This window comes from Emys orbicularis, chromosome 7 (assembly GCF_028017835.1).
Source record: "Emys orbicularis isolate rEmyOrb1 chromosome 7, rEmyOrb1.hap1, whole genome shotgun sequence".
Taxonomy (NCBI): domain Eukaryota; kingdom Metazoa; phylum Chordata; order Testudines; family Emydidae; genus Emys; species Emys orbicularis.
The window spans coordinates 98589707-98614025 of NC_088689.1; the positions used below are offsets into that span (position 1 = coordinate 98589707).

Sequence of the window (24319 nt, forward strand, 5' to 3'; positions counted from 1 at the left end):
GGGCTCATTAACCTGCCTGAAAGCTGAACCGGCCAGCCCTCAGGCTTAGCCGAGGGAACGTAAGCCCACAGTTCCTGACATACCGACCCCTTTCAAGGGTGCCTTCTAGGGGCCCTCAGCCTGTGCTACTTGGGATGGGCCTGATGAAAGTCCTGTAGTAACCGTGGTGCATGAACTTTCTCTGCCGGTTCCCATGACTGGTCATTAGGACCATAGCCCTCCCATTTCATTAAGTAATGAAGCTTGCCCTATACTTGCTTGGAGTCAATAATTTGTTGGACAAGGTATTTTTCTTGTCCAGGGACTGCAATGGGTAGCAATGACAGATTGTATTGACCTGGGAAGGGGTCCACAAGAGGGAGCTATGGAACACAGGATGGGTCTTCATTGACTCTGGTAATAGAAACATGAATATCACTGGGTTGATCTGCTTGAGAATCTTGAATGGGCCTAGCTATTGATGATAGCTGGGTTGATCTGAGATTTCAAGTTGATAGCCAGACTTCGTCCCCAGTGCTAAAGTGAGGTGTGGCATGGTAGCCCTGATCAGCATAACACTTGTAGGTTTCCTTGGAGGCTTCCAGATGTTCTGTAAGTTCTTGTTGCATGTGATTCAGATACGTGACCGGTCCGCCGCTGCAGGAACTGGGGAGTTTGTGGGCAATGCTGGGTGAAAGCAGAGATAAAAGCCGTAATTTTTGTGGAATGAGCTCTATTGGGTGGAGGCATGGATTGAATTGTTGTAGGTGAACTTGACTTATGACAGGAGGGAGACCCAATTATCCTGGTGATAATTTAAGAACTACTGGAGGTATTGCTCTATGATCTGGTTTATCTGTTCTGTCTGTCCATTGGCCTGAGGTAAAGAGCTCTATATGCAGGAGTTTTAAAAGCCTGTGCCAGAAATAGGAAATAGATTGTGGGTCTCTGTCTGACACAGTGCCAGTCAGCAGTCCCTGGAGCCGGAAGACATGCTTTAGAAAGAGGCGGGCTGTTTGCAGGGTTGTAGGGAATGTGTGAGAAGGGACAAAGTGGGCCATTTTAGTTAAGAAGTCAACTGCACCTAGCACCATTAAACAACCATGGGAGCAAGGTAATTCTACAATGAAGGCCAGGGACTTGGTGGACCAGGACTACGATGGGGTGGGCAAGGCCTGGAGGAGACCAAGTTGTAGGAATTAACATATTTCATGGTATACTAGTCCATACTGGTGCATACATGGCCACCATGAAGTTCCATGAGACTAAGTTTCTTCTTTTAGTTCCACCAAAGGGACCAGCAAGCGGTGAGTCATGACATGATTTCAGAACTTCGAGCATAGGCTGACCACCTGGGACATAAATGCATAGTTCCATAGATAGATCATCAGGTGATATAATACACCTGAGGAACTTGATTGTACTGTGATCAAATTCACATTTCTCCAATTTACCAATGAGATAATTCTGGCAAACCCTTTCCAAAACTCAAAATACATGTTGGTCATGAAGGGCTTGATCCTCAGAAAAAACAAGAATATTGTTGAGGTAGAGAGCGATGAATTGATCCAACAGGTCTCTGAAAGTGTCATGGATAAAGTGTTGGAGCACTGCACAGCCTGAAGGCCATTAGTAAGTATTCCAAATGCCCCTATCAGGTATGGAAGGCAGTCTTCCACTCATCCCTTTCCCAGATACGGATCAGGAGGGTTAATCCCTTTTCCAGATTCTTTTGTAGATACTCTTGGAGCATCCACAACTCAGGAACTGAGAGGGAGTAAATATATCCAAAAGGGATGTCGGCCCCTGGCTGGAGGCCAATGGGACAGTCATAGTGACTGTGAGGCAGGAAGATATCAGCCTTCCTCTTGTTGAAGAATTCTGCAAGGTCACAGTATTTCATCAGTATTGTCGAGGCAGGTGTTGACTGAGAGTCTATTGGACTCAGCCTTTCTGTCCCAGGGTAACCAAAAGGTCAGGGTTTCCTTGGGGTTATACTACAAATTAGCCTCCAACTTGAGACCCAGTTCAGGGTGACAAGACTATTGACAGTAGGACAAGAGGAAACGAATCATTCCTGCCCTCCAGAGGATGTGTGGATCATGAGTGTGATAACACCATGGATGTCCAGGAAGTGTGGGAACAAACCAGACCCAATTGAATGGCTTTGCGATGCCACTGAAGGGTTGTGACTTTTAAGGGCGCAGTCTCAGAGGTGATGGGACCTGATGAGAGGAGTGATCCGTCAATGGATTCTGTTACATTGGGTAAGTCCTTGTGCTGTGCTGGGATCCTGTGTGTGCAAGTGAAGTCCAAGTCCATAAAGCTTCTGGAGGAGACAGACAGTCAATCATTGCTTTCAAGCTGACCTCCATCAGAATAGGATGCCATAGACAGAGTGGAAGCAGAAGGTGCTTCGGTGCTGATCGGATGCCACACCAGTGGGGAGGTCCGGGGGCTGTGGCCTGGCATTTCCCAGTTGAGATATGGAACTAGCCTTTGCAGGACAGGTCAAAGCAAAGTGCCCAAATTCCCCACAGTAGAGGCAGAGACCCAATACCTGGCATCAGGCCTTCTCCGCCATGACCACCTACACAAGTTCAGACTGTGCAGTGGGCACTGGATGTTGACTGACCGGTGCTGTTGAGACGGATGTGAATTGAGAAGCCACTCTCCTTTCTTGGCAGCGTTCCAATAAGCAATTGTCAGTCTTGAGGCATAGGTTGCTAAATGTGTCCAGAGTAGTGGGGAAATCTATCCATGCAAGCTCATCTTTGATTTCATCATTTGGATCAAGCCGGAAACGATAGCACTGAGAGGCCTTGTTTTCATTCTGTGTCTGTCACCTAGGTGTCAAAAATCTGCAGTGTAGTTAGCAACTGGCTGGCATCTTTGCCTCAGGAGCTGTAGCATGGCTTCTGCCCTGCGCGTACAATTCTGGTGGTCAAAGATCACTGTTGAGGCTTGGACAAACTCCTTGAACTGACTCAAGAGGGGACTAGATTTCTCAAGCAGTTGAGAGGCTTCTCCAGTCAGCAGATTAATGATGAGTCCCACCCTGGTTCGGTCTGTGGGAAACAACTGCAGGTCCAGCAAGAACAGGAGAAGGCACTGGTTTAAGAACTTGTGGAATTTTGTGTGGTCACTATCAAACTTGTCAGGTATTGGGATCTTCGGTTCTGGAGGGGCCTGAGTCACTGACTATGTGGCTAGCACCCGCAGCGCTACATTATGTTCCTGCAGGGCATCGACCTGGGTTTGTAGGGGTCCATCCCTGCAGCCAAATCGGGTCTTCTCTGTTCTTTGGGCTGCTCAAACTATCAGGGACTGGGATGTGGGCAGTCTGACCTAATGGTTAGAGCCAAGGGTCAGAGCTGAAGTCAGAAACCAGGAGACAAACCAAGGGTCAGAGCCAGAGTTAGAAGCTGGGCAAGGGAGCAGGGCTGGAGCGGGCAGGAGCAGGGCTGGAGCAAGGCTGGGAACAAAGCAGGCACAAGGAAGATTGCAGCTGCAGGTGTAAGCATTGAGCAACCATGGACTGCTGCCACTGCTGAGGTTAAATGCAGACCTGCTGACTCCTTGCAGCCAACTGAGTGAGTTGGCCAATCAGGTGATTCTGCTGCTGCCCAGCTGGGCTCATTAACCTGCTGGAAGGCTGAATTGGCCAGCCACAAGCTCAGTTGAAGGATCTTAAACCCATAGTTCCTGACCTTTGGAGGAGGGAGGAATAGTCCTGGTGTGCGTGTGTGTGTATGAGTGTGAGCAATAGCTCCCTGTGTGTGTCATGAACTGGGGCTGGAGTGGTAAGGTATAGTGGTCAGAGCAGTAGTCAGAGGCCAGGAACAGAGCCAAGGGTCAGAGCTAGAGTCAGGAACAAGGCAAGGGAGCAGGGCTGGAGCAGGACAAGAACAAGGCAGAAGCGGGTCTGGAGTAAGGCAGGGGACAAGGCAGACACAGAAGAAATTGCAGCTTTGGTCTTAAATGTTGAGCAACCACTAGCCTACTGCGGCTGCTGGGCTTAAAAGCAGTCCTGGTGATGCCTCTCAGCCAATTAGGGTATCTGCAGGTCAGCTAGCTGGTCTCAGGCTCATGATTCCTGACAGTACCCCTCCTCTTTGAGGAGCACCTCCTAATGGCTCTAGGGCCAGGCATCTTGGTATAGTTTGGTGGAAGTCCCATAGTTGGTCTGGGACATAGATGTTCTCTATTGGTTCCCAGGACTGGTTGTTTGGACCATAGCCCAGTCCACCAGATACTGGAGTTTTCCTAACTCATTGGGGGGGGGTCAAGAATCCGTTGTACCAAGTATCCTTCCTGCCCTCTAATGGTTATGGGTGGTAGCAGTGTGTTGGAGCGGTTCAGGAATGGGTCTCAGTGTAAGGCTTTAGAAGGGAGACATGCAATATAGGATGGATCTTTAGGGACTTGGGTAGCTGTCACTTGAATGTTGCTGGGTTCTCCTGGTTTGAGATTGTGAATGGGGCCAGGTATCACTGCTCTAGCTTGGCTGATGGGTGAGCTGATTGAAGATTCTGAGTGGATAACCAAAACAAACCAAACACCATGGCAAGGTTGCGGGTGATCTGGCAACCTTGGCCAGCATGGTGTTGCAAGCTTCTTTAGCAGATCACTACTATTCCTTGAGTTATTGGTGCACTTGGTGCAGGTGGGTGGTCAAGTCCATGGCAGCAGGTACTAGGAACTCATGGATGTGTCTGGATGGCAATGTGGATGAAAGCCGTAGTTACCGAAAAATGGACTTTGTTGGGCGGAAGCGTGGGTTGCATTCTGTAGGCAAATTCTGCACAGGAAATCAGGGAAAACCAGTTATCCTGGTGGTAATTCAAAAAACAGTGGAGATATTGTCCAAGAATCTGGTTCACTCGTTCTGTTTGCCCATTAGTTTGCGGGTGATAGGCAGATGAGGTGAGAGGCTCAATGCCAAGAAGTCTTAGAAACTCTCGCCAAAAATGGGAAATGAACGGGGGATGCCAGTCTGACATGGTGCCAGTTGGTAATCCATGGTAACAGAAGATGTTCTCTAAGAAGAGATGAACCATTTCCAGGGTAGTAGGGATGGCGTGGGACGGAACCAAGTGCGCCGTCGTAGTTAGGAGATCGGCCATGATTAGGATTATTGTGTGCCCATGAGAGCGAAGCCTCTCCCCAATTAAATCACTAGATACAGTCGACCAGTGCTGGGGTGGAATAGGCAAGGGTTGGAGGAAGCCAAGCTGTCTGGAGTGTGGACTGTTGGTTCCAGAGTAGAGGTTTGCAGGACTTCATATATTTCTTGATGTAAGTGCATAGACCTGGCCACCAGAAAGTTAGCCAAACTGGGCTCCTGGTCTCGGATTGACTGAAGTGACTAGCAAGCACATGTCGTGTCATAATTTAAAGACCCGAAGTCTAGGCTGGCTCTCTGGAACACAAATTAGATCCCTGTGATAGAGAACACCATCTTGTAGTCTGAACTTTGAGTCTGGCTGGGCATCTGCACCTCCCAGGGTCTGGCGGATCTGGATTGCAAACACATCAATGGGCAGCAGAGAATGAATGCAGGGCATCAGACTGCTGTCTACAGACTCGTTGACAAAAATTGGGCACTTTAGGAATGGTGAAAGGAGGTTCTCCACCAGGTTCAAGATACTCATCCTTGGAAGACAGAGCATTCACCTTTCAATATCCTGTCCCCGGACAATAGGTTACCATGAAGTCAAATCAGGCAACAAGGAGGGACCAGCGGATCTGGCGTTGATTGTGGTGTCTGGCCATTTGGAGGGATTCCAGGTTCTTGTGGTCCATAAGGACCTGGACTTGGAACTGGGCTCCCTCTAAGGGATGATGCCATTCCTTGAAGGCCACCTTGTCCCAGATATCATAATTTCTTTCCACTGGAGTTAGTTTACAGGAATGAAAGGCAGAGGCATGAAGTTGGCTATGGAGGCCCGCTTGTTTTGATAACACTGCACCGATGGCAAAGTTTGATGCGTCAGCTTCCACCATGAATGGCTTAGTGGGATCTGGATGGATAAGGATGGATGCTGTGGTGAATGCCTTTTTTAGCGGATCTAAGGCAGGGTGGGCTTCTAAGGACCAGATGAACCTGGATCCTTTTCACAAAAGCATTGTCATCGGAGCGACAAGGCTAGAAAACCCCATTAGCCGTTGGTAAAAGTCGCCCAAGCCCTGGAATCACTGTACCTCTTATGTGTCCTTTGGAAAAGCCCAGTTGGATATGGCTGCCACTTGTGCGGGTCCATAGTTAGTCCCTTTGGGGAAACAATCTACCCAAGGAATTTGACTGTGCCCTGATCAAATTCACACTTCTTAAGGTTGGCATATAAGTTCTGGCAGAGTCTCGGGGCTTGTCTACATTTACCAGGGGATCGACGCGCGGCGATTGATGAATCAGCGGTCGATTTAGGGAGTCTAGTGAAGACCCGCTAAATCAACCACAGATCTCTCACCCGGCGACTCCTGTACTCCACCTGAATGAGAAGCACAAGAGGAGTCAACTGGAGAGTGTCTCCCGTTGACATAGCGAAGTGTGGACTCTGCGATAAATAGATCTAAGTACGTTGACTTCAGCTATGTTATTCATGTAGCTGAAGTTGTGTAACTTAGATCGATCTCCCCCCGTTCTGTAGCTGCAGTGTATATGTTGGTTGTGGAGACCTGGATCTGCAGATGAAGGTCCTCAGAGGATGTCATCGAGGTAAATAATCACAAATTGGCCCAGCATGTCCCTAAAGATATCATTAATGAAATGCTGGAAAGTCAACGGAGCATTGCACAAGTCAAATGGCATAACCAACTACTCCAAGTGTCCATACTATGTGCAGAAGGCAGTCTTATATTCATCTCCTTCTTGAATCTGAACCGAGTTATGAGTTCCACAAAGGTCCAACCTAGTGAAGACCTTGGCAGAGCAAAGTCTTTCAGAGAGCTTGATGAGGGGTAAGGGGTACTGGTTCCAGATAGTAACATTGTTTAATGCCCAGTAATCCACACAAGGCTGCAGGGAAACCATCCTTCTTACTCACAAAGAAAATTGAAGCCCCAGCTGGGGACATGGAGGGATGGATGAACCCCTTGTGCAGATTTTCTTGGTGATAGCTCTGGAGAACTTGTAACTCATGTTCTGAGGGAGAATATATATGCCTGAAAGGTCCCTCTGCTCAGTCTAGAGGTCAGTGGGGCAACAAGATGCCAGCTTCCTTTTTGTTGAATACCTCAGCTAAGTCTTGGTATTTGGTGGATACTGAGGCTATTGGGAAGGCAGTGGGGGTTGCCGAGTTTCCCTTTGGACTAACCCCCTCTGTCTTGGAATACTCCTGGAGGCAGGCAGAGCTGCAGAGGACTTCTGCTCTGTGGTTGGATTTCAGGAAGCAAGATTACCAGCAGTATGGTGAGCTAAAATGCCTCATGCCTGTCATCCAGCGGATATGTGGGTCATGGGTGATGGTCCAGGGAATGCAGCGCATGGATCAACCTGCATTGAAGGATTTCTTGATAACCTTGAAAGGTAGTGACTTCTAAGTGGGCAGACTGGTGAGTGACTGGGTCCAAAGAAAGGAGTGAACCATCAACGGACTCTACCAAGTCAGGGGTAATTTTGCACTGGCTGGGGACATTATGCACTCAGGCAAATTCCAAGTCTCTGAAATTACCTGAGAAACTGCTGTACACTTGCGCTTCCAGGTAAACCTCTGACATTGTGGGGTGCCATAGCTGGAGCAGGAGAAGGGGGTGTGTCAGGTGCCAATTGGCCATCCAGAGTACTAGCAGAGAAATGTTTGTGCAAGGTACTAGAGTGAGAGGTAGAACCGCAACCTGAGTCTACAGGTTCTGCAAGATGAGACAGGAAGATGGCCTTAGCAGGATCCACCCCAGTAGTGGAATCTGTCCCTTCTCCATTTTTAGGTGGGCTACTCAAACTGGCACGGACCAGGGCATGAGCAGTCACGTCTAGTTGCTATGGCAGTCAGACCTAGTGATTGCACTAGGGGTCAGAGCCAGAGTCAGGTACCAGGCAAAGGAGCAGGACTGGAGCGGGAGAGGAACAAGGGAGGAGCAGGCCTGAAGCAAGGCTGGGGACAAGGCTTAGAACAAGGCAGGCACAGGAGCAACCATAGGAGCAGGTGTGTGTTGGTGGGGACGACAGTTCTGGTGCTTCTGTGTGTGTGTGGGAATAGCTGTGTTATGTATGTAGGGTGAGTAGCTCTTGTGTGGGAGAATAACTGTGGTGCGTGTGTGTGAGTGGGTAGAAATAGCTCTGGTGTGCGTGGGGGGAATAGCTTTAGGGGGGGGTGTGTGTGTGTGTGTGCAGGCGGAATCTCTCGGCTGTGTGGATGTTTGGAGGGATAGCTCGTGTGTGCATGTGAATGTGAGAAGTAACTCATTTACTGGGGAAATGTCTGTGCGTGTGAGTTCTGGGGTGTGGAGGGGGAGAACTCTAGTGAATGTTTGATGGGAAAGCTCTGGTTTGTGTGTATATGGGGCTGTTGTGTGCAAGGGGGAGAGCTTTGGTGTGTGTTGGGGATACTGTGTTGTGACTCGGGGGAGAGCCCTGGCCCATGTGTATTGATGGGAGTTTCAGTGTATGTGCATGGCAAAGGAGAGCTCTGGGGCATGTGTGTGTGTTTGAAAGAGAGAGACCTCTTGCGTGTGTGTGGAGGGATAGCTAATGTAGGTGTTGGGGCGGAGACCTCTGCTGTGGAAGGGGAAGCTAGCTCTGCTGTATGTGTGAGGGAGGAGCCCTTGGGGGGGGGGGAGTGTGTGTGTATATGTGTGTGTTGATGGCTCTGGTGTGTGTGGGTGTGAGGGAGGGTTTTGGAGTGTGTGCGGAAGGGGGATAGCTCTGGTGTGTGTGTGTGTGTGTGTGAGAGAGAGAGAGAGAGAGAGAGTTCTGCAGTGTGTGGAGAAGAGGGCTATCTCTGGTTTGTGTGGGGAAGGCTGTGTGTGTGTGTACGTATGTATGTGTGAGCTCTAGGATGTTTGTGAGGGAGGGCTCTGGTGTGTGTGGGAGGAGGGTTCTGGGGTTGTAGTACAACCCACACTCTTGTTTACCAGTCACACAGGTGCTCCCGTTACAAACCACCCCCCAGCCAGCCCACTCCATTTCCATCATTTTAACCCCCCCCCTTCTCCCTCTCTCATGCATGCCTCAGCCTGCATCTCTCTCTTTCTCTCTCTCTTCCCCCCATTGGTCCGTGACCCCCCCTTAGAACTCCCAAACCTGTCTAACATGCACGGCTCTGGCTATCGCTCATTCTGCCTTTCTGCCCTGCATGGCTTTCCTCTCTCTCTCTCCATCCGAGTCTCTTTCTCTTCGCCAATCTCTCTCTCTCTCTCTCTTTGATGATTAATTAATTAATTAACCAAGAGCCATGATTAATGCCAGCTGATAATTAACTCCTGTGGTACTAATACTGTGCTAATGAAGATTGTCTTACTGTTCCTACTAACTGCCATTTTTCTGTCTGAACTTTTAAGTTTGTCTGAGGAAAACAGATCCCCAAATTCTTTTACTAATCCAAAACATCCCCACTCCCTTCCCCGACAGGGGCGCTCTGTCCTATGCGGGGCCTGTCGGAACTGGGATCCCTCCTTTTAGATTAGCTTTTTAGTGGGGGCAGTTTCTCCGCAGATGAGATTTTTGGTTTTTAACTAACAGATTTCTAGCCTGGCTCTGACAGGGGAGTGGTGTCTAGTGGTTAGAGCAATGGGATGAGGGAAAGCTGGGAGGCAGAACTCCTGGGTTCTGTGCCCAGCTCTTGCAGGGGAGTGGGTTAGAGTGTGTGAGAGGTGAGGCTGGGAGCCAGGACTTCTGCCTTCTATCCCAAGCTCTCGGTGGGGAGTGGGATTTGGTGGTCAGAACAGGGTAGGGTTGGGAGTCAGGATGCCTGGGTTCTGTGCCCAGCTCTTGCAAGGAAGTGGGGTCCAGTGGGTTAGAGCTGGGAGGAATGGATTAGGAGTCACAGCTTCTGAGTTCTATCATTGGCTCTGGGTGGGGAATGGGATCTGGTGGTTAGAGTAGGAAGGGCTGGGGGTCAGGATTCCTGGGTTCTATTTCCAGCTCTGGGAGGAAACTGGGGGTCTAGTAATAAAAGCAGAGGGAGCTGGGAGCTCCTGTTTTATTCCCAGCTCTAGGGGTGGGGGGTGGGAGGCTGTCATCTGTCTGTCCCTGACTCGTTCTGTCTGGGAGCTCCCTCTGCTGTTTTCACCCTGGGGCTTGTAGCTTGTAGGTCAGGATCCAGGAATGACTTCAGCTGCTGCATATTCTGTTAGCTGGAATGTCATAGGGCTTGTCTGAGTGTCGCCCCCAAGTAGTGATGTGGGTCTTCATTGGCCTGTGCTTAATGGAGTGCTTAACGGAGCCTCTTCCAACTACCGGGTCAGCCTGTCTAGCAGCTTAAGGGACAGTTCCACCCCAAGGCTTTAGTCTTTGACAGCAGGACTTGGGGAGGGGCACTGTCTACAAGGAGGGACCCCAGCTTGGACTTTATGCCTTCCTGCCCTTCTCTTCCCCTTCCTATTCTAACTTCTTTTGCATGTCGTTGTACTGACCAATACTAATGTGACCCCCCACAGCCTCCCCTCCCCCCCATCCCCTGCTTTATGGGGAAGAGGAAATGGACCAATTGAAAGGAGTTTAACAAACCACAGTCCCCCACCCCCAAATCCCTCCCCATAACCTCTCACCCATGCACTCCCACTGGGTATCAAGAAACAGCCCCCCAACAAACAGCCTCCCCAACAAAGGAAAACACAACTAGTCCTCCTGGCCATCTTTCTAGTCCCCCAATAAACACAATGGTTCCTCCAGGCCAGAGCCCTCATATGCACAAGATTTGATGGGTTGAAACAAGAATTGGGGGGGATGGGGGTACAAAATGCAGCCCCATCCTGTCTCCCCCAAACCTCATGACACGGGGTTAACAATTTGTGCTAGGGTTGTTGTGGTACCTATATATCAGGGGGAAATGCTTCCAGGAGAGCCTGACTTACCTCATTCCACTGCTTCAGAGATCAAGCCTGGATCAGAACCAGCACCCAAAGCAGTGGGGTGGACTTTGGATCTGAACTAGAGCCAACACTGTGATCCGGTTAGCGAGCATTGTGGGGCAAAGCCCCCATATGTGCTGCAAACGGTTGCTGCAGCATTGGGGTTCAGATCCTCCCACCGCAAACAAGATGGATGTGCAGGGCATCAGGGAGGGCTGGTGGGGTAATAGAGGATTTATCTGTGTACTGATACACCCTTGGTGTGTGTGTGTGTGTACTACCACTGGAATAGGATCAGAACAGCCTGTATAGCATGAGTGTGTGTGTATGTATGCGTGTGCATACTGTCCCCTACTGGACAGGTTCAGAAATGCCTGTGTGTGTGTATATGCTGCTTCATAGTGAATATACAGAGGCAGTTCTGATTTTGTTCTGGGTGGTGTGTGTGTGTGTGAGAGAGAGAGAGAGAGAGAGAGAGAGGATCAGGTGTGTGTGTGTGTGTGTGAGGGAGAGAGAGAGAGAGAGAGAGAGAGAGAGAGAGAGAAAACACTCTCTCTGTGTAAGTACTACCCCTATTGGATAGGATCAGAACTGCCTATGTGTGCATGTGTACACTGCTCAGTCCTGGGATAGAATGAGGACTGCCTCTAGGTTTGGTGATGTTCTGCCCCCTCCTAGACAGGAGCAGAATGGCCTGTGTGTGTGTGTGTGTGTATACTGCTCATAAATGTATTGTTCAGGACTGTCTGTATGTGTATTTGTGTCCTTCTCAATACTGCATAAACGGAGGACTGCCTGTATGTCTACTAGATAGGATCAGAAATGTGTGTGTGTGAGCATACATGCATATGTACTGCTCTCTACTGGAGATGATCATAACTGTGTGTGCGTGTGTACTGCACCCCACTGCACAGGCTCAGAACTGCCTGTGTGTGTGTATACTGTTCCATACTGTACAGAATCAGAAGTGTATGTGTGTGTATGCATGTGTGCGTGCACATATACTGCCCCCTATTGGACAAGATCAGAACTGCCTCTGTGTCTGCATGTGCGTGTACTGCTCCATACTGTATATAATCAGAACTGCCTGTGTTTGGGCATGCTTGTATGTACTGCCCCATACTAGAAATGATCAGGTGTGTGTGTGTGTGTGTGCACATGTGATGTTTCCTACTAGATAGGATCAAAAGTGCATGTGCGCAAATGGATGTGTACCACCTCCTAATGGAGATGATCATAATTCTCTGTGTATGTACTGCCCCCTGCGGAACAGAATCAGAACTGCGTGTGTGTATGTGTGTGTGTGAGAGAGAGATACTATAGAATCAGAACTGCCTATATGTACGTGCTTATGTGTATTGCCCCATCCTGGACATCAGAACTGCCTCAGTGTGTGTTTATGTGTATGTGTGCGTTGCTCCCTAATAGACAGGTTCGGAAGTGTGCATGTGTTCATGTATGCCTATTGCCCCCATGTCAGATATTCATCATAACTGCTTGAGTAAGTGTGTGTATTACCCACTACTAGATAGGATCAGAACAAACTGTGAGTGTGTGTGTGTGTGTGTGTGTGTGTGTGTGTGTGTGTGTGTGTGTGTGTGTGTGTGTGTGAGAGAGAGAGAGAGAGATTGAGAAAGAGAAAACGAGAACTGTCCCCTACAGGATAGAATGAGAATTTCCTGTCTGTATGTATATGGACTGCTCCTGGATAGCTAGGATCACAGCTCTGTGTGTTTGCGTGCGCGCAAGCAAGCAGTGCCCTCTACTGGACAGGATGAGAAATACCTATCTTCCCACACACCGCAGAAAGGCTCAGAACTGCCTTCTCTTACCCCAACCTACCTCACCCTGAACAACCATTACCCTCAGACTATCTGATACCTTCCCTCCCTGTATCCCCCCTGTGGGCTGGCTATTACCCTTCCCACAGCCTCCCACTGACCAACTGTTTCTCCCTTCCTACTTCTCTCCTGGCCAACACACACACACACATGCACGCATGCCCTGTTACAGCTTCCCCACAGGCCATCTGTTACCTCCCTCTAACCCCTCCTATAATGCCTGTTAACTGCCCCCAGCTTCCCCTAGAACAGCTGTTACCCCAACTTCTGTACTCTCCACATACCAGTTGTTACCCACCCTCTCCATACAACCTTATCACAGAACAGCTGTTCCCTACACCCATACCACAGTGGCCATTGCCACCATAGCCTCCTCCCGGAACAGCTGTTCCCCGTGTCTCCTCCCAAAGCAGCAGTTACCCATCGTCCTGCCCCAGACTGGCTGTTACACCCCTACCCACAGCCCGCTCAGGGAACAGTGGTTATCACCCCAACCACCAAATCCTCACTGAATGGCCATTCCCCCTCCAACAGCCTCCTCACACAATGGCCATTCACCTCCAACACCCTCCTCACTGAATGGCTATTTCCTGCCCCCCCCAGCCTCCTCACAGAATGGCCATTCCTGCCCCTCCCCTCCCCTGCCTCCTCACAGAACGGCCATTCTGCCCCCTGACAGCCTCCTCACAGAATACCCATTCTGCCCCTCTGCCCAGCCTCCTCACACACCGGCCATTCCCTACCCACCTACTCACTGAACGGCCATTACCCCTCCAACAGCCTCCTCACTAAATGGCCATTTTCCTCCCCAGCCTCCTCACAGAACGGCCATCCACCCCCAGCCTCCTCACAGAATGGCCATTCCCCCCCTCACAGCCTCCTCACAGAATGGCTCCTCCCCCTCACCCCCGCACAGCCTCCTCACACAATGGCCATTAACCCTTCAAAAGCCTCCTCACAGAACGGCCACCCCCACCCCCCACACACAGAATGGCCATTCCCCCTCCACCAGCCTCCTCAGAGAACGGCCATTCCCCCTCCAACAGCCTCCTCACAGAACGGCCATCCCCTCCCCTCCAGCCTCCTCACACAATGGCCATCCCCACCCCAGCCTTCTCACACAACGGCCATTCCCCCTCCTTCCCCAGCCTCCTCACTGAACGGCCATTTCCCCTTCCAACAGCCTCCTCACACAATAGCCATTCCCCAACCTTCCCCAGCCTCCTCACTGAACGGCCATTACCCCTCCAACAGCCTCCTCACACAATAGCCATTCCCCAACCTTCCCCAGCCTCCTCACTGAACGGACATTACCCCTCCAACAGCCTCCTTACTAAATGGCCATTTCCCTCCCCAGCCTCCTCACAGAATGGCCATCCCCCCCCCTCACAGCCTCCTCAGAGAACAGCCATTCCCCCCCCTCAGCCTCCTCACACAACGGCCACGCACCCCCCCCCCCCAGCCTCCTCACACAACGGCCATTCCACCTCCAACAGCCTCCTCACATAACGGCCATTCCCCAGCCTTCCCCAGCCTCCTCACTGAATGGCCATTCTCCAGCCTCCTCACTGATCGGCCATTTCCCCACCTCCCCCAGAATCCTCATCGAACGGCCATTTCCCCTCCCCCCCAGCCTCCTCACACAACAGCCAACCCCCCCCCCAGCCTCCTCACACAATGGCCATTCCACCTCCCAACAGCCTCCTCACACAACGGCCATTTCCCCTCCTCCCCCAGCCTCCTCACCGAACGGCCATTTCCCCACCTCTGCCAAAATCCTCATCAAACGGCCATTTCCCCTCCTCCCCCAGCCTCCTCACTAAACAGCCATTTCCCCTCCTCCCCCAGCCTCCTCACACAATGGCCATTCATTCAGCTTCCTCCCCTCAGCCTCCTCACTAACAGCCATTGCCACCCATCCCCACACAGCCCATACATTACCCGTCCCCACAGATGTGCCTGTACCCCCGTCTTTTCTTGGACCTGCCATTACGCCCAGTGTGTCAGAGGTCCCAACTGCCCAAACTAAGGCAGGGGAGATGTGTCATACGCCCTAGGCCAACCGGGGTGGACAGTGGGAGGTCCCGGCTTGGTTTAGGGCAACACTGTCAGCTTTGCACCCCAACCTGGACCTCGGTGAGGAGCTGCAGCTGTGGTGAGTGGGGTGCAGCCGGGGGGCGGGGGGGTTGGAGGGCAGATTGGGATGGGATATATGGCGCTTATCCATCACCCAACAGGTCTAGCTGCCTATAATATCACTAACCCCCCTGGCAGGGCTAGTGACAGGCCATCAAAACTGGTGCACCCCTCTTCCCAGCCCCCCACCAAATCTTGTGCAGACCCTCCCCAACAAATCTGCGACAATCCCCTCCCCAGCTCTCTTCCCCCATTAAATCTTGTGAACCACCCTCCCTTGGTCAAATCTTATGTTCCCCTTTTCTAGCCCCTCCATCAATTTTTGTCCACTCCCCCTTTTCAGCCCATCAAATATTGTGAACAACCCCATTGCAATCCACCTCCCACATAAAATTTTGTGCCGCCTCTTTCAAGCCCCCATCAAATTTTATTCAACTCCCCCTTTCCCCAAGCCCCAAATACTGGCATTCCTCCAAAGAGACAACCAGACATAAAAATGGCTTAGCCACCTCTCCCCTCATCACCCCCCAGCCCCTCACCAGCCCCAGGCGGTTAATATTCTGTTGTCTGCTTGTTTCCACCCCTCCCGCACCCCTCCCCCTTCCCTGCCACTGCCCCACCCCACCCCTGCAATTATGACGGACAGGTGACCATTTCCGTGGATGGTATCCTGACAACGACGGGCTACACACAGGAGGATTATACCATGCTGGGCTCAGATGACTTTTTCTACATTGGGGGCAGCCCCAACACAGCTGACCTGCCGGGGTCCCCAGTCAGCAATAACTTCATGGGGTGCCTCAAGGATGTGAGTATGCAATGACATGCAGCTGCCTCTGGGGCTGGGCGAAGTGTCTATGTCAGGGGTCGGCAACCTTTCAGAAGTGGTGTGCCGAGTCTTCATTTATTCACTCTGATTTAAGGTTTCCCGTGCCAGAAATAAATTTTAACGTTTTTAGAAGGTCTCTTTCTATAAGTCTATAATATATAACTAAACTATTGTTGTATGTAAAGTAAATAAGGTTTTAAAATGTTTAAGAAGCTTCATTTAAAATTAAATTAAAATACAGAGCCCCCTGGACCGGTGGCCAGGACCCGGGCAGTGTGAGTGCCACTGAAAATCAGCTCGCGTGCTGCCTTTGGCACGCGTGCCATAGGTTGCCTACCCCTGGTCTATGTCTGTGGGGATCCTTTGACCAGCGCTGTGATGCAGCCACCTATGGGGTGGGGTGCAAGGACTGTTTAACATCCCATAGCAACGCTGCCCAAAAGTTTAGGGCAGGAAATGCAGGAGTATCTCTCGTCAGCGGCAACTGAGGACCATTCCCATATGATCCTTGTTTGGGGGCTGGCAGGGATGGAATTTGGTGTGTGATGTAGACAATAGGAACCAGAAGGAGACCCAGGAAACTCATTACACATAGCAGCCATCAGATAGGAACAGCTCTAGATCATTGTTTACTTGAAGCCAGATTGGAACTGGCTTTTCCCCTAGAGGGAAAAGACCTTGTATTCCACCCCACACCTCCCTGCAAGCTAGCCAATCTCCCTACCCCCTGAGCCAGCCAGCAGGTCTCTGCTGGGGGCCAGATCGAAGTTGGCACCCCCTAGAGGACAAAGGCCTCGTATCCCACTGCAGCTCTCCCCACCAGGTTGTGTACAAGAACAATGACTTCAAGCTGGAGCTGTCACGCCTGGCAAAGGAGGGCGACCCCAAGATGAAGATCAATGGGGACTTGGTGTTCCGCTGTGAGAATGTGGCAGCGCTGGACCCAGTCACCTTTGAGTCGCCCGAGGCCTACATCTCCCTGCCCAAGTGGAACACCAAGAAGACTGGCTCCATCTCCTTTGACTTCCGCACCACCGAGCCCAACGGGCTGCTGCTCTTCAGCCATGGGCGCCTGCAGCCCCCGCGGGAGGGCCGTGCTGAGCGTCCACACAAGGCTGACTACTTTGCCATGGAGCTGCTGGACGGCCACCTTTATCTGCTGCTGGACATGGGTTCTGGCGGCATCAAGATGCGGGCCAGCAACAAGAAGGTCAATGACGGCGAGTGGTGCCACGTGGACTTCCAGCGTGATGGGCGTAAAGGTGAGAGGGCTCCCCTGCCCTGCTTGCAACACCCCAGCCTATGGGGAACCCCATGCTCACCTCTGTCCCCTCATCCCCTGCCTATTGATGGAAACCCATGTCCCACCTCTGCCTGCTCCCTGTGCCCTGGCTTCCTGGAACTCTGCCCACCCACAGGGAGTGCCATGCCACCTCTGCCCTCCAGACCGTGCCAGCAAGTCAATTGCCTACAGAGACCCCTTCTGCCCAGAACAGAGACCCCATGTGCTCACATCTACCCCCACCCATGAGGAGCCCCCAGCTGGGGTGTCTGGAGTTGTGCAGCAATGTGGCAGGGTCATGGTGCCACATGGTGGCTCTGCCGTGCATTGGGGGCTGTAGGGGCTGCAATTGGGCTTTGGATGAGGGCCAGCAGGTGAGGTGTCAGGGGTGTGGGGGGAACTGCTGAGTCACAGAGCCCAGTGGTGGCACTCAGGCTGAATTGTGCTTTGCACTTTGGGGTCAGGGAGCAAATTTGGTCCTATTATAGTCCTTGCCCAAGGACCTGCCCAATAGAGAGCCCAGAGCTGTCTGCCCCCCCCACACCTTTTTTTCCCCCTCTCACTGCTGATTGGCATAACAAATTGGCTGTTCATTAGCGGCTCATTAGAGAGGTGAGAAAATAGGCCCAGGAGTGGCAGGAAACAGAGACAGAAGCATCTCTTACAGCTCCCCATAAGTGGGGTGGAGGGAGAGAGAGAAAGAGATAGATGCAGTGCTGCCCCCTACTGGTTGAAATATCTCAAAGCCTGTCTAAATCGATATAATTTCTCATTTTGGCCATATGTATATGCACAGTACCTTACTGATAGGGACATGTCAGCACTGTCCCTATGTGCATATCAGCTCCCACTGTGTATGTGTGCATTTATGTTCAACCTGTGGAACTCTTTGCCAGAGGATGTTGTGAAGGCCAAGACTATAACAGGCTTCAAAAAAGAACTAGCTAACTTCATGGAGGATGGGTTCATCAATAGCTATTAGCAAGGATGGGCAGGGATGGTGTCCCAGCCCCTGTTTGCCAGAAGCTGGGAATGGGCCAGAAGGGATGGATCACTTGATGGATTACCTGTTCTGTTCATTCCCTCTTGGGCACCTGGCATTGGCCACTATCGGAAGACAGGATACTGGGCTAGATGGACCTTTGGTCTGACCCAGTATGGCTGTTCTTATGTTTATGCATGTGCATATATGTGTGAGAATCGTGCATGTCTGAGTGAGCGTGTGTGAATTAGTGTGTGTGTGTGCATGAATGCATGGGGATGTGTAAATCATTGTATGAGTGCATGTGTGTGAATCAGTGCATATGTATGGGTGCATGTATGTATTGTGACCTTGTTTTGACCCAAGCAGTAAGCCAAAAATTCAGTCTTGAAGGTTGTTCTAGTTAGGAGGAGAAAGTGGTGCAAACCTGTTTCTTTACAAAGAATGGACAAAGTCCTGTTTCTCTGAACAAGGCAGGAATCAAACAGAGAGCTTCTTTGCTCATAGCTCCAATCTCCTCTGTAGCCAGCACTAGGCCCAAAGGCTCTCTCTCTCTTAACTTTTTCCAAGGGCTATGCTCCCAGTGCTTTTGTGACTGCATGTGGTGTTTCCTTGCTGCCTTTTCCTTTCCTTCCTCTGGTCTTTCTGCCTCTCTCTCACAAAGACACACACCTCTACAAAGCAACAGCCAGTGAAACCTCTCCATCCATATGTGCCTTTGTTTTGAGCAGTAACACCCTGTGTTTTGGTTGGAGGGCCCAATTGTTTCAGCTGCCTGGGTCACTAAAATATCTATAATGGCTTCTTACAACTATCTTAAATGAAGGGTGGTGTTTCCGCTGAATAGTAACAGCAAGGTTTATCCAGAGCCTGAAAACACCCCTCATCTTATCTTCACCCATCACCTTGATGGAGTCCAAAATGGGGACATCCTGAGCAACCCATCCCAGATAGAAAGAAAAGTAACTATTTAACAAATTACATATGATACAAGCTTAACTATTTACATATTTACAGTGTCTTTCTGTCGGGACATTTCACGTAACCAACCCCAAACAATTTTACTTCCACCCAAATCTTCTTGGAGCTTTTCTTTCCCTGCCCCATTTCCTTTCATCCACAGCCAGGAGTTCCTTTTGAGTGGTGCAGTAATTTCACTCCAGAGAACTTAAACTTTTGCTGTAATAAGCAATCATGCTCTCAAGTCCTTGATGTTCTTGTGTCAATACTGCCCCCAATCTGTAAGCACTAGTATTTGTGTCAATATGAAAGGTCTTTTGAATCACGGGCAGTCCAAGATAGGAGCAGACACAAGAGCCTGTTTGAACTCTGAAAATGCTCTGCTGACCACTGAAATGGTTTCCCTTTCTCTCCCAACCTATGCAGCATTTTTGCAATATTGGCAAACCCACAAATAAACCTTCTATAATCGGAGCAGAGTCCGACAAAACTCTGCACATCTGTGAGTGTCTGGGAAGTTTGCCAGTTCTGCACAGCCTCAATTTTCTGTTTGTCAGTGAAAATTCCCTCCTCCCTGATTGTGTGCCCAAGAGATATTACCTTTTTTTTGAAACAGCTCACATTTCTTTGAGTTCCGTTTCAGATTGGTATCCTTCAGCTTACCGCAGACCATTTGTAGATGTATCAGTTCCTGTTCAAAAATTTTAGCATGCACTAGGATATCATCTAGGTGTAACAGACAGGCTGAGAGAGACATGCCGTGTCACACCCTCTCCATTAGCCTCTCAAATGTGGTTGGTGCACTGCATAAGCTGACAGCCATCCCTTTTAATTGCCACCGGCCTTGTCCTGTGGTGAAATCTGTCTTTTCCCTGTCCTTTAGATCCTCTGACACTTGCCAATACCCACTTTTAAGATTCCGTGTGGAAAACCAGATTGAACCTGCCGCACCACCCAGAGTATCATCTGTTCATGGTAGTGGATAAGAATCCTTTAAAGTGACTTCATTTAGTTTTCTATAGTCCACACACAATCAGGTGCTGTCATCTTTTTTTCTTAATCAGCACTGTGAGTGAACCCCAAGAAATGGTTAAAGGCTCAGTTATGTCTTCCACATTTCCTCAGTGGCCTGTAAGGCCTCTCCCCTCTTTGTTACTGGTAGCCAGTGAGATGGCTGTTTAGTGGGTCATTTCCCCCCATTTCAAACTTGTGCTGGATTAGTGCAGTACAGTCTGTATCTTTGTTGGATGAGGAGAAAAACTCCTCTGATTCCTAGCCAGAAAGTCTCTCAGACTGTTCTGCTGCTTTTCATTTAAATGTATGGCACTGCACTGGAACAAGTCTAATAGAAACTCTGGGAGCTCACCTTCCCCCCACCCCCAGTAGTTTTCTTCTATACCAGCAATTACTAGATCCACTGGTTCTTTAAGTGATAGTCCCTATGGAATACAGATTGGGACCACACATCTCAAAGAACCTCTAGTTATAGGTAAGTAACCTCCTCTTCACATTTTGCAACTGTGGTTCCCTTTGTTATTATTTACTGCTTGTCAGAAACATGTAGCAGAGGAACAGACCTCCATTCCTAATTCAGCTCCACAAGAGCTTTAGCAGCTAAGATTCCCCTGAGACCCTGGGTCTCAAAACAGGTTTTAGCTACTCCCCATCTTTCTTTGCTGGAAAGCTACCACAGCATGTAGCTGTTATAATGGTTTCTCCCCCTAGGGGCAGGATGACTCCTTCACTGCAAACTAATTGCCTACAAATCATCTGTCTCACCTGAGCCAAGTATTTAAAGGGAATTTCCACAGACTGACACTTTTCCTGGCATTTATTACACAGTTACTAGTCTTAAAGAAATCCAAACTGATGATTAGCTCATCCACTATCTTGGCTATCCAGACTTTTTATTCAAATTCAAGAAGTCCAACTTTGAAACCTAATTTTCAGACAGATGCATGTTCAACCCCCCTCATCCTGCCATTTGGGACCAATGAGGCAGATCAGATTTAGATCTCCTATACCTAGCCTTTTTAGCATGTCTGATCTAATAACTATTATGTTTGAGCCAGTGTCGGTCACCTCAATGCATTTCACAGCTCCTATTATACACTTAATAGCCAATTCCTATTGTTGTTTAACTGCCCAGGTCTAAACAAAAACTGTGGGGCTGATCCTTGTACCCCCAGGTTTTGCCCCTCCAGCATGGTGTCTCCCCGTTTACCGAAGTGGGTGAGGAACTTTCACTAGGCACCTGTGATGCTTTGTCCTGGCCCGCTTTTTTTAACAGCCAGATTTTTCACAATGCAAACATTTAACTGAACTGCTTCCCTTAATTTTTATGTTATTGCCAATTTCCCTTGTTTTACAAAGTGAATTTATCAATTTTTCTGATCATTCCAAAACATCATGAGCCAGATAAGAATCTCTTTTTCCATCATGTATATTAGACACAGCTGTACTTACAGGGCTCCTGGTGATCAGCTTCCATCTTCCTCACTAGGTGAGCAGTTGCTTCCTATTTTGGTGAGCTGCTGCAAGGAAAGATTCAAGTTCTGTTGTAAATTCCACAGTCTCTCGGACTGTCTTTGGCCTCTTTTCACTGATCTTGATCTGCAAGTCCAAGTTCAGCTGAGCATCTGTAAATTGATCTGTTCCCAATTTATCTTGGAAGTCCTTTTCAGTATCTAGATGTGCCAGGAACATGAGTCTTTTCAGGTCCTTTGCCAATTGAGGTGTGGTATCCTCTTTCCCTCTCCAAGGCTCTGTCTCCACTAGTGAGCTTACAGTGGCACAACTGTACCAATGCAGCTGCACTGGTGTAAGATGGCTCATGTAGCCGCTCTATGTCGGAAGGAGAGAGCTCTCCCATCGACATAATAAAACCACCTCAACAAGTGGTGGTATCTGTGTTGGTGGGAGAAGCTCTCCCACCGACATGGCACTGGGCACACTACCACTACTACTGGCGAAACTTATGTCGCTCAGGGGGGTGTTTTTTTCATACCCTGGAGCAACATAAGTTTTGCTGACATAAGTGGTAATGTAGACATGGCCTAACTCTTGGCTGTGCCTTGGACGCATTGCATTTAAAAAATAAGTGACTGTTTTCTTAGCATCCCACCCCGCCTCTCCTCCCAATATTATCATTAATTATTATTATTAATTAATTATTATTGTTAATAATTAATAAGTAGCAGTCATCTGTATTCATGGGGGTATTTCTTGCTGCTTTTTGCAGCACTCAGCAACTCCCAATCTTATTGTACAGAGGTGAAAAATAAGGGACGTCCCTTGTAATAAGGGACTGTTGGCAACCCTACTTGGACATCTCAGAATGATGGCTGGCTTCAGTGGTGGAATCTCCATAGACATTTTTAAGGCCTGGCTTGACAAAGCCCTGGCTGGGATGATTTAATTGGGGTTGGTCCTGCTTTGAGCAGGGGGTTGGACTAGATGTCTTTCTGAGGTCTCTTCCAAACCTAATCTTCTATGATTCAAGCCACATATCAAGGGATTGTATTAGATCTGGACAACTCAGTTTGTTTTCTGGGGCTAAGTTCTGTAGCACTATCAGAACTGGGCCACTCAGGCTGGCTACTAGAGCCCCCTCTCCCCCGCATTTTTGTCCATCTCAGTCATTTGTATGATGATGAACTGAGCCAAATAAGCCGGGCATTAAGTTTTTCCATCAAAGATAGTGAGTGGGTATCATGGATCCACAGGTCTGGTGTTCTGAACAGCTCTGGAACTGTCCCTGGTAGGAACCCTTCAGTGTGCCAGACTCCCCCGTAGGGTCTCACTTTTTTACCAGGGTAAACCACTTGGCTTCACTGCTTCCTTCGACCAAATCTCAGAGCCTTCACCACCCCTGCTTTACGCCGTGAGCTCCCTTCAGTGAGTCCACCTGAGTTGGACACCTCAGAGATACTTGTACACCCAAAGGGAGCAATGCACTCACACCTTCAGCATCCGCAGTGACTCTTAGCCAGCATTATTACACAGCATAGAAAGTCCTTGGTTAGCATAGAGAAAAAAAAGTTACAGTGTGCTCCATTTGGGTTAGCCCAGGGCCCCATCAAGTGTTGTGTCCCCCCCCTTGGCTCCCACTCTATCCCCCTTTGTCGAAGTTCCTGAGCCAGTCCCACCTGCCTCCTCTTCAGTCCGTTGTTGGCCAATTGGTCAAATGCGTCTGGCTTCTTGCAGAGAGTTGGACCATCCATGGTTGTTAGTTGGTAGGTAGCAAATGTCCTGGGGGTTGGCTTTGCTGTTGTCTTCATGGACTCTCTAATAACATGGGCCTCAAACTCAAGACAGCTAGACATCAGCCACATCTGTGTGGCAGCCTGCCTGAGAGTAAACAGCCCTTTTTTACCCCTAGGTGACGATGCAGCCTATAGGGGAAACTGAGGCACGCACAGTATTCATACAAAATATTTACAGAACATTCCCATTTCATCACTGTGGGGTTTTGCATTATTGAGCTGAGATAATCCAATCTCTTATCTCTGATTCTCTGGGGGTTACAAACAAGGTAGAAAACCCTTGTAAATGTCTGGTCTTACCCAAGTCTTCTGACTGGCCCAGTTCCACATCCAGGCCTCTGATTTCCACTGTGACCCATGCCCTTTTGATTTCCTTCTCAAGGTGATTTCTCAGCTCCCTAAGTTCTTGCTGCAGCTCATTCTGTTAGCAAATTCCAAGTTGGCTAAAGCTTCCCTGGCCTCACCTTTCTGGTCTGTGGCAGTCAAGTTGCTGGTCACCTCATTAATCCATCTGGCCATTCCAGTCTGGGAGTGTTGCAGCTGGGCTTCCCAGTCTGGCTGAGCGCTTTGTAACTGTTGCCTCAACAAAGATTTCCTCTTCGCCTACAAGTCGTCTTCCAGCCCTTTCTGGGAAACCTCCAGATGCTGCTTTAATTCTTTTTGTGATGCCTCCAGCACTTGTTTTAGATCTTGTTTTAAATCCTTTTGGCCACCTTTGAATTCTGTGAGCACCTCCATCATTTGTTCCATCTTAGTTCAAAAGAAAGACCAGCTCACAGTTTCTCTTCTTGGAAACTGGATCCTGCTCCTGATACCAGTGTTACCCCTTTTTGACCTGAGAAATTAACTAAAAATTCAGTACACACCTAGTTGTTCCAGTTAGTAGGAGAAATTGGTGGTGGAGTCAGGTATCTATGATGCAATCCTGTTTATTTGCAAGGAATGTACAAAGTCCTGTTTCTCTGAAAAAGGCAGGAATCCAACAACAGGAGACAGTTTCTTTGCTCGCAGCTCCAAGCCCCTTTCTAGCCAGCA

General features: G+C 49.5%; 1 protein-coding gene across 1 annotated transcript in view; it reads left to right on the forward strand.

Moving 5' to 3' along the window:
- NRXN2 (neurexin 2) overlaps window positions 1-24319 on the forward strand; it is a 293562-nt gene that overhangs the window by 102082 nt on the left and 167161 nt on the right. The window contains exons 7-8 of the mRNA XM_065408659.1: window positions 15613-15774; window positions 16619-17057. Coding sequence (XP_065264731.1) covers window positions 15613-15774; window positions 16619-17057 — 601 coding nt within the window. The remainder of the gene's footprint in view (window positions 1-15612; window positions 15775-16618; window positions 17058-24319) is intronic.